Source organism: Paroedura picta, chromosome 5 (assembly GCF_049243985.1).
Source record: "Paroedura picta isolate Pp20150507F chromosome 5, Ppicta_v3.0, whole genome shotgun sequence".
In the NCBI taxonomy this organism is placed as follows: Eukaryota; Metazoa; Chordata; class Lepidosauria; order Squamata; family Gekkonidae; genus Paroedura; species Paroedura picta.
The window spans coordinates 106,121,201-106,136,288 of NC_135373.1; the positions used below are offsets into that span (position 1 = coordinate 106,121,201).

Below are 15,088 nucleotides of genomic sequence, written 5' to 3' on the forward strand. Positions count from 1 at the left end.
CAAAGCAAGAAAGAGGGCTGTATTCCTAAATTTGTTATACATAATCTCAAGGAAGTCTCAGTCTGGCAATCCTGATGTACATGATCAAGTTGTAGAAGGCAAGAGGGGAATTAAATATATGAGCTCTAATAAAATTTCTATTTTTATAATTGTTTTCATCCCTAACTCTTTTTGTTCTCAGTTGGACTGGATTACTCTGGAGGTCCCTTCCAACTCTTATGATTTTATGATTCTAAATACAAGGATTAAAACTTGTTTTAAAATAATGGAAGAAAGAAAAAGTTTTTGAACTTGGTGTACTAAATTTTTAATAAAATTGTATCCAGGACCTTGGGGAAGGGATCAGTACATCTTGAGTGGTAATTGAACTGGTGAAGATTCTTCCAAGTTCTTGCTGAGTCAATAGCCAGCTCAACCGACTGTCCCCCCCCCCATCCCTATGCCCCCCCAATGGCTAATGGTTATGTACAGATAGCTGGGATCACAGCCAATCACACATCCTTGGTAAATTATCCCCCTGCTGTCTTGTTCAGTTCTTCCTCTTAGTGCACTGGTGATGATTTTGTGTGATCTCATGACAAATGTCCTTCTTTCATTTAAACATATTACCATTTAAGGAAAAAGGTAATGTTGAAGACTGTAGCAAATGATCAGACTATTGCATTAATTTCTCACATGAGTGAAGTGATGCCCAAAATCCTACAACAAAGATGGTTGTCATATATGAAACAAGAAATGCCAGATGTTCGATTCAGAAAAGAAAGAGGTACTAGAGGTCACCCTGCAAATTTATGTTGGTAACTGGAGCACAGAAGAAATTCAGGTTGTGTTGCATAAGTTTCCAGCAAAGCTTTGGCTGGTTGGATCATGAAAAGCTATGGCTGGTTTAAAAAAGAAATGGGTGTGCCACAGCATCTATTGTGTTGATACACAACTTGTACTCCAGACAAAAAGGTTGCTATTAGGGTAGAATGTGGAGAAAAAGAATGGTTTCCACTTGGCAAAAGGGCAAGACAAGGTTGTATTATGTCTTCCTATCTTTTCAATCAGTATTCAGAAAATATAGTGAAAGCTGGATTAGATTTAGATGATGGTGGAATGAAAAATGGTGTAAGGAACATTAACAAATTGAGATATGCAAATAACACTACTGGAACAAAATAGTGAAAACTTGAAATAACTGTTGCTGAAGGTTAAAGCAGAAAATACCAAAGCTGAAAGGAAACCAGGTCTCCTTTGCTGTTCCAAGCTCTGAATTTGAGAAGAGTATTTGAGAATTTGTTCTATGGACCAAAGGAAACCCTGTGTAGATTCTGGTCTCATGTCTGCCAAGGTGATTCTACTTAATGAGAACGTTGTCTAACAGCTGAACATCAAGAAGACAAAAGCACTTACTACTAGGGGATGACACAACTTTAAAGTTGACAATGAATAAGCTGTTAAAGATTTTCTATTCCTGCAACCGAGAAATCAGAAGGAGATTGACACTTGGAAGGACTGCCATGAAAAAGCTGGAAAAATCCTTAAGTGTAAGGATGTATCACTGGCAAGCAAGATCAAGATAATTCTCATCATGTATTAAAGATGGATGATGCAGAAAGCTGACAGGAAGAAACTTGATTCATTTGAAATGTCGTGTTGGAGGAGAATTTTATGGATACCATGGATGGCCAGAAAAAGGCAAATAAGTTGGTCCTAGATTAAATTTAGCGTGAATGCTCCCTAGAAGCTAAAGTGATCACACTGAAGCTGCCATACTTGGCCACGTTATGAGAAGACGAGTCACTGGAAAAGACAGTGCAAAGAAAAGCTGAAAGCAGTAAGAACAGAGGAAGACCCAGTATGAGATGGATGGGCTCCATCAAGGAAGCCCCAGCCCTCTGCAAGATCTGAGCAAGGCTGTTAATGATAGGACATTTAGGAAGATCATTAATTCACAGGGTTGCTAAAAGTCGGAGCAACTAGATGGCACTTCACACGCATATTAAACATCTGTTTAAACAGCAATTTATGTAGCTAGCAACGTCTGCATACAGTGGAATTCTCTGCAGAATTAACTCCAGCCTAAGTACTGAGTATAAACTGTGGCTAGCAAACTAGCAACAAACCTTAGTTTGCAATTCCTGTTTGGTATTAACCAATAAACCCTGGTTTGTTGGATTATGAGAAATCAGATGTCACAACCAACTGGGGTTTGATCAGACTATTGTTTATTAGGGTTATAAGGCAGCTGTAACATAAGATGTGGGATGAGACTTCAGAGTAGGAGAATCATGTGATCATAGCCTCCTGCTTTATGTTATCTATAGGATGGAGAAAGGTATTTTGACAGCTCTTTCACTGTGCAAAAGGGATCACCAGTCCAGTAAGTGTACAAAAGAGACCCATTTCTCTGTCTGCCTAATTCTCTGATTCTGTTAATCACATTTCTGCCATTGTTTTTAAAAAATATTCTCAGCGTGGCATGAAATAGTTCTTTGTTGGACTGATTAAGAAGCAGATTTGGTGAAAAAGTTCTACAAAGAAATCTCTTACGCACAAAATAAAGCATTCCTATTGGAATTCAAAAATAAGGGTGTTGTAACTGTTAATGAGAAGCTTAACCAGCACATGTCTCTGGTCTTGTGAATACCTTTCCCACTGCTGCTTTACTGTAATGCAGGAACTACCTTTTCTTTCTGTTCTTTTTCCTAGAAGTAAGCACCCTGAAGGATCTCTTTGGCCTTGCTAGCAATGGTACGTTCCACAGTTCACCCTTTGTTCAAATGAAATTTGCTGATTGTGTTGTACTAGATGTTCTATGCAGTGCACACCTCCTTAAGTTGTGGTGTTCAGATGTGCTCTTGCTTTGCAGAACATGATGTCTCCATGGCAAAGTACAGCAGATTACCCAAAAAGAGAGAAAATGAAAAGGTAAAATTGTTGTTGTTATGTGCGAAGTCGGGTCCGACCCATCGCGACCCCATGGACAGTGATCCTCCAGGCCTTCCTGTCCTCTACCATTCCCCGGAGTCCATTTAAGTTTACACCTACTGCTTCAGTGACTCCATCCAGCCACCTCATTCTCTGTCGTCCCTTTCTTCTTTTGCCCTCGATCGCTCCCAGCATTAGGCTCTTCTCCAGGGAGTCCTTCCTTCTCATGAGGTGGCCAAAGTATTTGAGTTTCATCTTCAGGATCTGGCCTTCTAAAGAGCAGTCAGGGTTGATCTCCTCTAGGACTGACCGGTTTGTTCGCCTTGCAGTCCAAGGGACTCGCAAGAGTCTTCTCCAGCACCAGAGTTCAAAAGCCTCAATTCTTTGACGCTCAGCCTTCCTTATGGTCCAACTTTCGCAGCCATACATTGCAACTGGGAATACCATAGCCTTGACTAAACACACTTTTGTTGGCAGGGTGATGTCTCTGCTTTTTAGGATGCTGTCTAGATTTGCCATAGCTTTCCTCCCCAGGAGCAAGCGTCTTTTAATTTCTTTGCTGCAGTCCCCATCTGCAGTGATCTTGGAGCCCAGGAAAATAAAATCTGTCACTATCTCCATTTCTTCCCCATCTATTTGCCAGGATAAAGGTAAAATAAATGTATTTAATTACTTACTTTAGTTATAGCCCACCTTTCCCACTACGACTTAAGGCAGTTTGCAGAGTATAAAACCACATAATCTAATGGCATAATAGCCTGGGACATGCAATAGGAATAGGCCAGTTTATTAAAAAAAATAGAAACAATGCATTTAACATGATTTCTGTTGTGGTTTGTTGTTGTTCAGGTCTATTGGATGCCCCCTCCCCCAATTGGGATTTAAAAAAAAATACTGGATCCAAATACCAGCTAAGTATTTTGATCTGGGATTTTTTTGGAAGTCCCAACTGGGGGCGGGGGGAGGTGGTACAATAGACTCAAGAGGAAAAAAACAAGAATAAATAGCAACCTAGAAGCAGCAAAGATGCAAAACACAGCTGAGCAGCAGGAGCATTCTGTTCCCACCTTTCAGCCCTCTTTTGATTTCTTCTGTTCTCAGCTGTTCCTTTGATTTCTTTATACCAACCTGGTTTAAAGGGACTGCAGAAGAAGCAGGGGAAATAGCCGAGGCAGGGGTTTCCCCGCCTATCAACTGTTTCCCAGCATTTTTTTTCTGCAATCTTCCCAGTTCTTGAAAATATCCAGCATTTCCTTTCGTTCAGTTTTTTTCCAAAAAAAATTCTCATGGTGTAAAACACTTCTTACAGTGGAACAGAACTTTCTCCCCCCTCCTCCCACTAATCTCCCCCAAATTCTGATCCTGGGGAATAGGGGCCTTCCAGAGTGGCATGCGGGGCAAATCAGGGTGCATTGGTGGAGATTACTCCTCCCCTTCTGCTAGCAGATAATTTTAGTCTTGATCCAACCCAAAACATTAAAAACCTCTGTGGAGATGAGACACATTCAGGCTGATTTGTTTAGCTACATGCCTCAGGGGAAGGTAAAACAAGAGAGAGAAAATTATGCTGTTAAAAGAATATCCTTATTTCTGTTGGCTGCCAAAGAAAGATGGTTTTATCAGATAAGAACACCAAAGAATGAGAATATAAAAGTGTCTAAGTTCTTACACAACCCTTATCAGATATTCTCAGGGTTGTTGTCCTGCACATTTATTTTCTGGTCCTGATGACAGACCATGTTTAGGTTGAGGACATGGCAGGGGAGAGGATGTGGCTTGAATCCAGTGGATCATCTTCATGGACTGAAGAATTTCTAATTCTGGAACATGACTTCCTCCCTTTCCAGCACAGTGCCAGGAGCCCTCAAAAATGCTGTTTCTGGGAAATGGGACCTTTTAGTAGAAGGCAGTTTTGGGAGGCAAGAAAATTGTGCTCTGCAGGCAAAGATCCTTCTGCCCATGGACACGCTCCACTGGATCCAAGCTTCCGCTTGAGCAACCATGAACCGGGTTAACTTGCTTGACTCCTTCTTTCAAGCATCTCATTATTAATATCATGGCACAGTTTCCCTAACCCAAAGACCTTAGCTTTGGTGAAGCTAACATTTCTGAAGTAATCAGACCATGTCATGATCCTCCCGATACAAACTTAACATTACTTCCTCCCTGTAACTTTTTTCCTGCTTCAATCTCAAAGCTTTTCCCTTTTGCTCCTGGTGTTGAATAATATTGCAGCATTGCAAGTATTGCGTATAGTGCTTGGGGTAATGGGCAAGCAAGAAGAACGCTGTTCAACACTGGATATTGTTTTGGATAAAGAGTGTTTTGGGGGGTGGATGGTTTTTCCTGGGTGCATGTTCAGCTTCCTTGGCATTTCAGTGCCGTTTTGAAGAGAACTCTCTGCTTACTTGCGCCTGTTTATCACAAACATTTGTGTTGCTCAGCTGAAGGCCGAAGTGGCCAAAGAAGTGGCCAGTGCCCGGAGGAAGCAGCATCTCTCATCACTGCAATATTATTGTGCCTTGAATGCTTTACAGTACCGCAAAAGGGTAGCCATGATGGAGCCCATGCTGGGATACACACGCTCACAGGTATGTATGTCTCAGGTGCACAGGGTCATGAGAAGCAAAGGCATTCCGTCAGGCACACTCCATCGTTGCAGGGAGACACGCTTAAGCCACCAGGTTTAAATTAGCCATAGAGGCAATCCTAGCTTTAGGAAGCTGTTGGCTGAGCCAGCCCAGTTGTGAACCTCTAACACCAAATCTGCTCTCTCTCCAGCCTTCCCAGGGGCAAGCAACACTCAAGCCCCGGCTTCGGCATCTCCTATTAGTTTCCATTTGGTAGCTAAAGTAAAATCTCTTATCTATTCAGGCAAAGTATTAATTTGTCATTTGCAAACCCTGATTTGCAAATGGCAGTGGCTGTGCCAGAAGCTGCCACAATTTGGACACAGTCTCTTATTATGGGGTTGGGCGCTCTGGCACCCAAAGTGGCCGTTCGTGCCCAATGCACCCAGTACCACGCCACGGGGGGTAGGGGTGGGGAGGCACGGTGCTGGCTGCGTCGGGAGCGAAAGGCCGCTTCAGGTGCCGAAGCACCCAACCCTAGTCTCTTATGAATTATGCCGAATGTGCATTAGTGTAAAATAGGCTTTTGTTTCACAACTGCATTCTTCTTCTTTTTTTTAATGTTTTATTATTATATTTATATACCACTCCTTTTGGGATTTCTAATTCAGGGTGATTCCCAATACATTACAATTTAAATCAGTTAAAACAGATTAAAAATCCATAATCGCCCCAGCTATGGGTTTAAGTTTCTACCTCCCCATTTCCCACTTTAAGGGGAGTCACTTTAAGGAGGGCCCCATATGACGGTATCAAATTCTGTCTATTTTAGCCGTATATGTCAAACCACTTCGATTCTCTTAAATTAAATCCTAATTTGCCTAAATATTTGCATTTTTGCAGTCTCAAGACTACACTAGCTTTGAAATGGTGCGACTGTGGGCAGGAATTTATCCTGGGGTGCTAACTGAAGTGAGCAATGCCAAAGAAAGGGGCTGTTTAAAATTCTACTTGTGATTTCCATGGAAGTCCACTACACAGAGTCAGGAAAACAGAACTGAAAGTACTTTGGTTAGCAGATGTCACATATGCCTGTGAATAAGGTTTTACTTTTTTGTGTTTGTAATTCTTACACAGGATTATTTGGAGATCAGCTGAGAGTAATTGACAGAGAAGGTTCAAGAGTATCAGCAGTGGATTCTGTTACATATTTCTTGCCACTGTTACCTTCTCTGTGTTACCTTCCTGAGCCTTAGGAAGGAAAAACTGCTCTGTGTGCTTTTGTCTTAGACATTTGCTTAGCTAACCCTGGAGTGAGGCTTTTAATATGTTTTTAAACTTGCTTGTTTTCCTTTCTAAAAGACATATCCAGCGGCTTAGTGGCTTTTAAAGGCTTTTCTTCCCTGTCCACACCCTGCCCAATTACTGTAAACTGCTTAATTTGCAACGTTCACAATTTTGGGAATCCCATTTTTTTGTTTTGCAGATTAAATTTTTTAAGAAGGGAGCAGAGATGTTTTCCAAAAAAATGGACAGCTTTTTATCATCCGTTTCAAACATGGTTCACAGGTAAAAGTTGATGCTTTGTTTATGTGCACATTAGCTGCTCTGTTGGTTTGCTTCCTTGTGATGTGAATCTGCATGAATGGAAGAGCCCCTCAGTGGACAGCAGCCATTGCTCTGTCACCAGCCTTGCTGGGTCATGCCCAGCTATGGAAAATGGAGGGCTATGGTTAGTGGATGTCCTTTGTTTGCTCTCTTTGACTGCATTTGATGCAGCAAGCTGGGAGAGAGAAGGAATAAGATGGGGATAGTAAGAGGAAAAGAAGATGGCAACCAACCCTTTCTGTTCTCATTTGCATGGCTGATGTAATTTGCAGTGTGGGTTAGGATCGTTGCTACCCCATGCTCCACTGGCATCTGTACATTGGGTGTCTCAGTCTGTGAGCAGATCCTAGGGTTGCCAGGTTCCCCATGCCCACCAGTGGGGGTAAGGTTGCCAGCTCCTGGTTGGGAAATTCCTGGAGATTTAGGGGTGGACCCTGGGAGGACAAGGATCTCAGCACAGTACAATGTCCCAGATTCCACCTTCCAAAGCATCCATCTTATCCAAGGGATCTCTACAGTCTGGAGATCATCAGGAGATTCCACAGGCACCTCTCTCCTTACCCCACCCCCTGGAAGTTGGCATCCCTACAGGAGCCTGACCTTCATGGGCTCAGTACACTTGATTCTTACCCTGCAAAGGGGACTGGGATCTGTGCATGTAGGCCCCTGGATGGCCAGGCTAGCATAGTCTTGTCAGATTTTGAAAGCTAAGCAGGGTCAGCCCTGGTTAGTATTTGGATGGGAGACCACCAAGGAAGCCCAGGGTTGCTATGCAGAAATAGGCATTGGCAAACCACCCGTGAACATATCTTGCCTTGAAAACCCTATGGGGCTGCCATAAGTTGACTCTGACTTGGCGGCACTTTCCACCCGTGCCAAATATGCTTGGCTGCTCAAGAGACCATTGTTTTTCTGGGACCAAGCTTCTCTAGTGAGCAGAAGGGTCTGGTCTCTGGGGTTCCCTGTCCATGGTGCTTCATTTAGCACCTATAGTTCCTGCTTGTTACATACAATGGATGGATTAGGCCAGTAAAAGGAGTCTGTGCACATCCCCGAAGTAGCCAGAAATATTGATGCTGGACAAATTCATGCTGGGAAACTAAAGTGTATCCTTATGGAAAACTATTGCTATATCATGCCACAGAGGAGGAGTGGGTAGGATTCAGTAACTGGAGGAATATGTGGCAGACAGGAGTCATGGAACTAGTTTGGTGGAAGGGAACCGTGGGATCCAGCCTTCATGTCTTTTCCTTGGGGTGCATAGCTTAAAAATTGGCATTAATAGCTCATAAAGTACATGTGGACTCTGTGCCACGTCCCAGAAAACCAAGCTGATTCCAGGATTTGGAAGAGCCATGCACAGAAGCATATACTCGATTGCTGCCATCTTGCCTTGGTGACTTCATCAAGTACATTAAAAAAAATTAAAGTGTCTACTGTCCCTTAAAACCTGAATGCTTTATGTCTGATACTTGTAGGATGCTTGTGACACAGAAGTGGTTGGACTTTATTTTCCCACAGCGTTCAGGAAGAATTGGAGACCGAGGCTGAAGCCATGCGGGTTTCTCAACAAGATCTGCTTTCCGGGAACGAATCTGTTTACACGCCTGATTTTGACGTGGCCTCTCCTGTCATTAACAGAAACCTGATTCAGAAAGCAGGCTACCTTAACCTTAGAAAGTAAGGAGGACACTGTGGGAGAAAGTAGGAGGGGAGGGCCTTATGCCGGGAATGAGCTAGCCTAATGCTGAATTGGCAAAATGGTTCAACGGATGGTTCTTTGGCTTTGCATTTTCATAGCTGATATGACTTTTTAATTTTCTCTGCAGTAATGAGTGGCCAGAATAGCAGAAGCTCTGTGTGTGCACAGGAAGCATTTCCATGCATGTGTGCTGACTGGCCTTTCTCCCTCCCCCTTTTTTCCATTTTGTTTTGCTGAGTCTCTTCCCCTTTTTCCGCGTTTCCCTGTGTGGCATTATATGCTGCTTTTGGGGGGGCACCTTGACTTTCAGGAGTGGATTTGGGGGACAGGGAAAATCTGAGACTGGAGTGGGGCATTGGAAAATTCTGATGTGTTGTGTTTTAGCTCTTGGGGGTACATTGAGAGCCAGTGTGGTGCAGTGGACAGAGTATTGGACTAGATCAGTGGTTCCCAACCTGGAGGTTGGGACCCCTTTGGGGGTCGTAGGACCCTTTCACAGGGGTCGGGCAGGGTATGCAGCTTGGCCAGGGGGTGCCATCTCCACAACAGCCTTGCGGGGTAGATCGAGATAGAGAGTGCGTCTGTCTGGAGCAGTGGAAAAGAGCAAGATCAGCATGGTGGGACAAGAGGTAGAGCTGAACTGAGAAACCCTGGGAAAATTTATATACAATCATGAACCATGGATCTTCACGCCATTGGTCAGTTTCGGTTCAATTTCTGTGAAAGAACACTTGCATCATTTTATGCTTGGGGGTCACTACAACATGAGGAACTGTATTAAAGGGTCATGGCATTAGGAAGGTTGAGAACCACTGGATTAGACCCAGGGAAACCAGGGTTTAGATCTCCACTCAGCTGTGAAAAGAGTGGGTGACCAGCCATTTTCAGCCTAACCTACCTCAAAAGGGTCTTGCAGGAATAAAACAGAAGAGAAACAAACATATTATACTGCCATGGTTCCCTTGGAGGAAGGGCAGGTGAAAAGAAGGAGAGGTTTTTTTTTGCACCCCATTTGTTAATACCCAAAGGAGTATTAACAACATCTTTTAAAAATCAAAACCAGAAGAAAACCGCAGGATGTTTTTTTAACAGATAAGGCTCTTGTTGAATTCCCTTAGGTTGATGCGCTTTTTGAATTTTCCCTTTAGGAAAGATACAGAGGTTATTTCTTAATTGATGTTGATACAAAGTTTGTAAGCTCTTTCCACATAAAAGGCACCCAAGGGAATAGCCAGCCTGCAGAAGCCATAAAATCAAACTGTAGCCAGAATACTGCAGAAGCAGTAATTAAAACAGTACTGAAAATATTTGAGTCTAGTGGCATCTTTAGACCAAACAAACTTTGTTGGACTTAAAAGATGCCATTCAAACTTTGTTCTGCTTCAGACAAACGTGATTGCCCACCTGAATCTTTCAGTATAGGGAAATAATTATGTTTCAATGGATTTGGATTGCTCTGTTTAGGATTGCTCTGGTGAAGGTGTATTGGGGTGAGTTCCTTCAGTGGCATGATGTGACTGACTGCTGCTTAAATGGTCGCTTGTGTGTGAATTAGTCAGTGGGTGTGCCCCAGTGTACCAATCCTCCTGGATTCATGAAGGTGACTGCCACTGGGCCACTTAATGGTACACACATGGAGAATCGGATGAAATTAATTCAAAAGAAATTCCATCTAAACATCTGGAAAAGTTCCTGGCAGAGCGGTTTCTCAGTGGAACAGGCTTCCTCAGGAGATGATGGGTTCGCCATCTTTGGAAATTTTTAAACAGAGGCTGGATAGCCATCTGACAGATTCTGTGAAGGCTCAAGGGGGTGGCAGGTTACAGTGGATGAGCGATAGGGTTGTGAGTGTCCCGCATTGTGGGGGGTTGGACTAGATGACCCAGGAAGTCCCTTCCAACTCTATGATTTCCCTGAATCCCAGTTTGTACCTTTTAAACGTGAGCTCTTTCAAATGGGTGACCTATCGAAACTCTGTCCTATACAGTAAAACAGGCTTGGTGACTACAACGTGGGACAGATTGTACTTCTTCACTCAAGGCGGAAACCTGATGTGCCAGCCCAGGGGAGCTGTTGCGGGAGGACTGATCCAAGATCTGGACAACTGCTCCGTCATGGCAGTCGACTGTGAAGACCGGCGATACTGTTTTCAGATCACCACTCCCACGGGAAAAACGTACGGAATCCAGGGCTCGCTCTAGGGATCCATGTTAGTGTTCTCCCATTTGGACAGGGATTGCATGGTGGGGCTTGCAGCTGTCAGACCAGCTGTTACCTGGACTGATCTGAACATTGCTGTGGCCTTCACTGAGGAATCTAGGTGTGTAAGGCAAATGTCAAGAGCCTCTTGTGGCGCAGAGTGGTAAGGCAGCTGACATGCAGTCTGAAAGCTCTGACCATGAGGCTAGGAGTTTGATCCCAGCAGCCGGCTCAAGGTCGACTCAGCCTTCCATCCTGACGAGGTCGGTAAAATGAGTACCCAGCTTGCTGGGGGGTAAACGGTAATGACTGGGGAAGGCACTGGCAAACTGCCCCGTATTGAGTCTGCCATGAAAACACTAGAGGGAGTCAGCTCAAGGGTCAGACATGACCTGGTGCTTGCACAGGGGATACCTTTACCTTTACCTAAAGCAAATGTCTCCTGACTTCATAAACAACTAAGACATTTGGGTGTCATGATTTTTCTTGCCAATCTGTAGTTTGTCATCCAGAAACTTAAGACCTGATGTGCCAGCCCAGAGTGCTTAGGGGTGACCACTGACCACTTTCATCAGTGTGTTACAAGTCATAGTCTTCTAGGTAAATAGTTATGTTTCGACACCGTTCTGATCAATGCAAGTTTTGTTTTCACTTGATGACCTCCTCTATAAACCCTCTATAGCTCCTGGATCCCTGTTATTTTGTTTCTCAGTACCCTGAAATAATGAGAGCCAACATGGCAGGGGTAGTCAAACTGCGGCCCTCCAGATGCCCGTGGACTACAATTCCCATAAGCCCCCTCCAGCGAATGCTGGCAGGGGGCTCCTGGGAATTGTAGTCCTTGGACATCTGGAGGGCCGCAGTTTGACTACCCCTGGTGGTTGAGAGCCACAGTTTCTAATTTGGAGAGCCGGGTTTGATTCCCCACTCCTCCACATGCAGCTAACTGGGGGACCTTGGGCTAGTCACAGTTCTGATAGGACTATTCTGTGAGAACAGAACTATCAGAGCTCTCTCAGCTCCAGCTACCTCACGGGGTGTCTGCTGTGGGGAGAGGAAGGGAAGGCGATTGTAAGCCGCTTTGGGATGCCCTCAGGCAGTGAACAGCAGGGTATAACAACCAACTCTTCTTCATTGTAGAGATGGCCAACTTTCCAAAGTTAGAAAATTTGTTCCTTCTTTTGAGTTATGTAGAGTTTTGGTAGGGGCGTCTGCCATGCTACAGTTCTGCATGGGTGCGAAAAGACAAATGTGAACTTAATCAGAAGTCAGCAGGGCAAGGCTGTTGACTTGATGCCCTGTGGCATCCAGTGGGCAGTTGTGAGGAATGGGATGCAGACTAGAAGGATCTTGGCTTGATTAAGAAGGGCTTTTCTGATTTACTCAAATCCTGGGCAATAGAAATAATTTTGTACTTATTGTTCCTCCCAAATAGTAGATACAGTATCCAAAAGACTAACACTTGTAGCCCTTCCATTTGAAAGATTAAGAAAGCATATGGAGAACCACCAAAAGCTTGTTGATAGTCCAAGAATATTTGGCCAGCTACTGTTTGAGACTCCTCAGCCAGAGGTCCTGTCGGTTTGGCAGTCTTACATTCATGCCATGTTCTTTTCTGTTATCCCAAGCTTGGTTGATTTTTGTGGGTGTTTGACAAATTGAGGTTCCCTTTGGACGTCGTGGAATTTGCTGGCTCCAGATTCATCTCTTTGCAAGCTCACTTTGTAGAAGAACTGAATGTGTGCATCGTAACTCTGGTCCAAGGGAAGAGAGTAACTTTTCACTGTATTTCCTTTTAGTGGCATAACTCTTCAGGCAGAGAGCAAAAAAGAATACGAGGAGGTAAAAAGATCATTTTATAATGTTTTTTGTTCTTCCATTGAATCCATAGCTCAGGCTCTTCAATGTTTGTTTTTTGCTGTTAACAGTGGATATGTGCAATCAACAACATCTCGCGACAGATCTATCTCACCGACAATCCAGAAGTGAGCAGACTTTTTTCTTCTTCAAGTCGTCCTCTGGGTGTAATTGGAAACTTACTGACTTCAGACTTCATCTTTTGCTTTAGGCAGTGGCCATCAAATTAAATCAGACAGCATTGCAAGCCGTAACCCCGATCACAAGCTTTGGGAAAAAGCAAGAACATCTGTGTCCCAGGTAACACTAAGTTTTGAACAGCTGTTGTATTTCCTCATCTGGAAGGGCTGACTCATTTTAAGACCGAACCCACACATCACTGGATGTTGCACTGTCATTGCATTGTGTTGCAATCCTTCACAACTCTAGACATTACATCCCCTGCATACCAGGAGTTTGCCAGCGGGAGTGATTATTAGGGATGGGCATGAACTGGCTCACAAATGAGAGTTTCTGATGAATTTTGGCTGGTCATTTCTCCAAAAAGCATTTCCTTGGGGGTATAAATTGGAATCCAATAAATCCAATCTTCTCCAAATTTGGAGAGCAGGTAGAGAGTCAGCTCGAGATTACCAGTGAGTACGGTGTTCCTATCACATATTTTCCCAGTTCGTGCCCATCCATACTATGCATGGTCACCATTTGTGTAAATAGGACAAGGTGTAAATTGGCTCCAAGTGAACCATAGTATATAAAAGTAACATGTTTCCCTAATTACACGAAATGGCGACTATTTATTGGGAGTATCACGCTTCTGTTGTTGGTTTTCTAATATATGTGGTTGTAACAAACATCTGGAAAGGACTTGTATCTTACAATGATAGCACATGTGATCCAAGTTTCAAGGCAGCTTTGTGCGTTTCAGTATCCTACAGCTGTAGAAGTAAGTAATGTTTGGCATTTTTCTGTCGAACTTACCTATAAACCAATACTTTGATTTGTTGGGATGCTGTTATTGTGTATTGATTTTAATCTAAAATTCAAGGCTTAGAAATACCATTTGATGCAAGAATGCATCTCTTTCAGCTTACAGGTGGGAGACTGTAGTCACTAAAAATGAAAAATAGTGCATTGGGACATGATTCTCAATGTTATGAGGAAGTTGGGATTCTAGCTAATAAAGGGATGATCTGTCTATATTTCCTCATCCCATTCTTATATATTTAACCACTTTATTGCCATCAAGTCACAGATGACTTATAGGGACCTCAGGGGTGTTTCAAGGCAAGGGATGTTTAAAAGTGGTTTGCCATTGCCTGGTATTCCTTGGTGTCTCCCTTCCAAAACCTGACCAGGGCTGACCCTGCTTAACTTCTGAGATCCAGAAAGATCAAGCTGTCTGAGGCTATCCAGGCCAGGAATACTGAAACATATGCAACATGACAACATGGATTAGTTCAGCCTTCAGCCCCTTTAGCTATTCAAATGCTTTTACATTTCTAAAAGCCCATCCCAGCACTGATCTGCCTGTTCCTGCCTGGTTATCCGTTTGCAGCCACCTCGCTTCCACGAATTTGACATAATTGCTTTGGTCATATAGAAGAAGTCCATTGTCTCTTGCTTTAGCCAGGATGTGAAGAATGTGGAGGTACCGAATGACAGGATGGTCCCTAAGGAACCTGCCAGCGTCCCAGACTCAGCTGAGCTAATTGCACCTGGAACGCCCATCCAGTTTGACATTGTCCTTCCTGCCATGGAGTTCCTGGATCAGAACAGGGGTGGCAGGTACAGTTGGTGGAAAAGCCTTCACCTTGGCAATGCACTCCTGTTCTCTTATTGTAAGAAGGTGCTCATAGAACAACGGCTGCCCCTCTTCTGTGTTGTAGGCGCACAAACCCATTTGGAGAGTCTGAAGATGGCCAGAAAGAAGATGAAGAAGGTAAGGACCATTATATTAATTTGCAAACAGTAGAGTTGCATTAGACAATGTAGCACAATATCCTCTAGCTCATCTTTACCATAACCCGTGAGATCTATGAATGTTGTTTGTTAGCAGAGAGTTGGAGCACTATTGCAGCAGTTCTTAGGTATGCTTTTAAAGGTCAACCAAGTTATAAAAACTGGCCATGTCAGCTTGATCTGGGGGTACGCTTCCTTATCCAAAGTGCTGACCCAGCTTTATTGAACAAAGTTTCAGAGAGTAACTATGTTGGTCTGTGGTTGAACAGCTTGATTTGAG

The 15,088-nt window shown here is 43.6% G+C and overlaps 1 protein-coding gene across 2 annotated transcripts in view; it reads left to right on the forward strand.

Annotated features, from left to right (window-relative positions):
* APPL2 (adaptor protein, phosphotyrosine interacting with PH domain and leucine zipper 2) overlaps positions 1-15,088 on the forward strand; it is a 38,138-nt gene that overhangs the window by 16,680 nt on the left and 6,370 nt on the right. The window contains exons 6-16 of one of the 2 annotated variants that reach the window (XM_077339715.1): positions 2,695-2,736; positions 2,855-2,913; positions 5,358-5,504; positions 6,970-7,052; positions 8,613-8,771; positions 10,781-10,969; positions 12,792-12,834; positions 12,921-12,977; positions 13,061-13,149; positions 14,476-14,634; positions 14,736-14,788. In XM_077339715.1, the coding sequence (XP_077195830.1) occupies positions 2,695-2,736; positions 2,855-2,913; positions 5,358-5,504; positions 6,970-7,052; positions 8,613-8,771; positions 10,781-10,969; positions 12,792-12,834; positions 12,921-12,977; positions 13,061-13,149; positions 14,476-14,634; positions 14,736-14,788 (1,080 nt within the window). The remainder of the gene's footprint in view (positions 1-2,694; positions 2,737-2,854; positions 2,914-5,357; positions 5,505-6,969; positions 7,053-8,612; positions 8,772-10,780; positions 10,970-12,791; positions 12,835-12,920; positions 12,978-13,060; positions 13,150-14,475; positions 14,635-14,735; positions 14,789-15,088) is intronic. The other variant, XM_077339716.1, reaches the window with a different exon arrangement.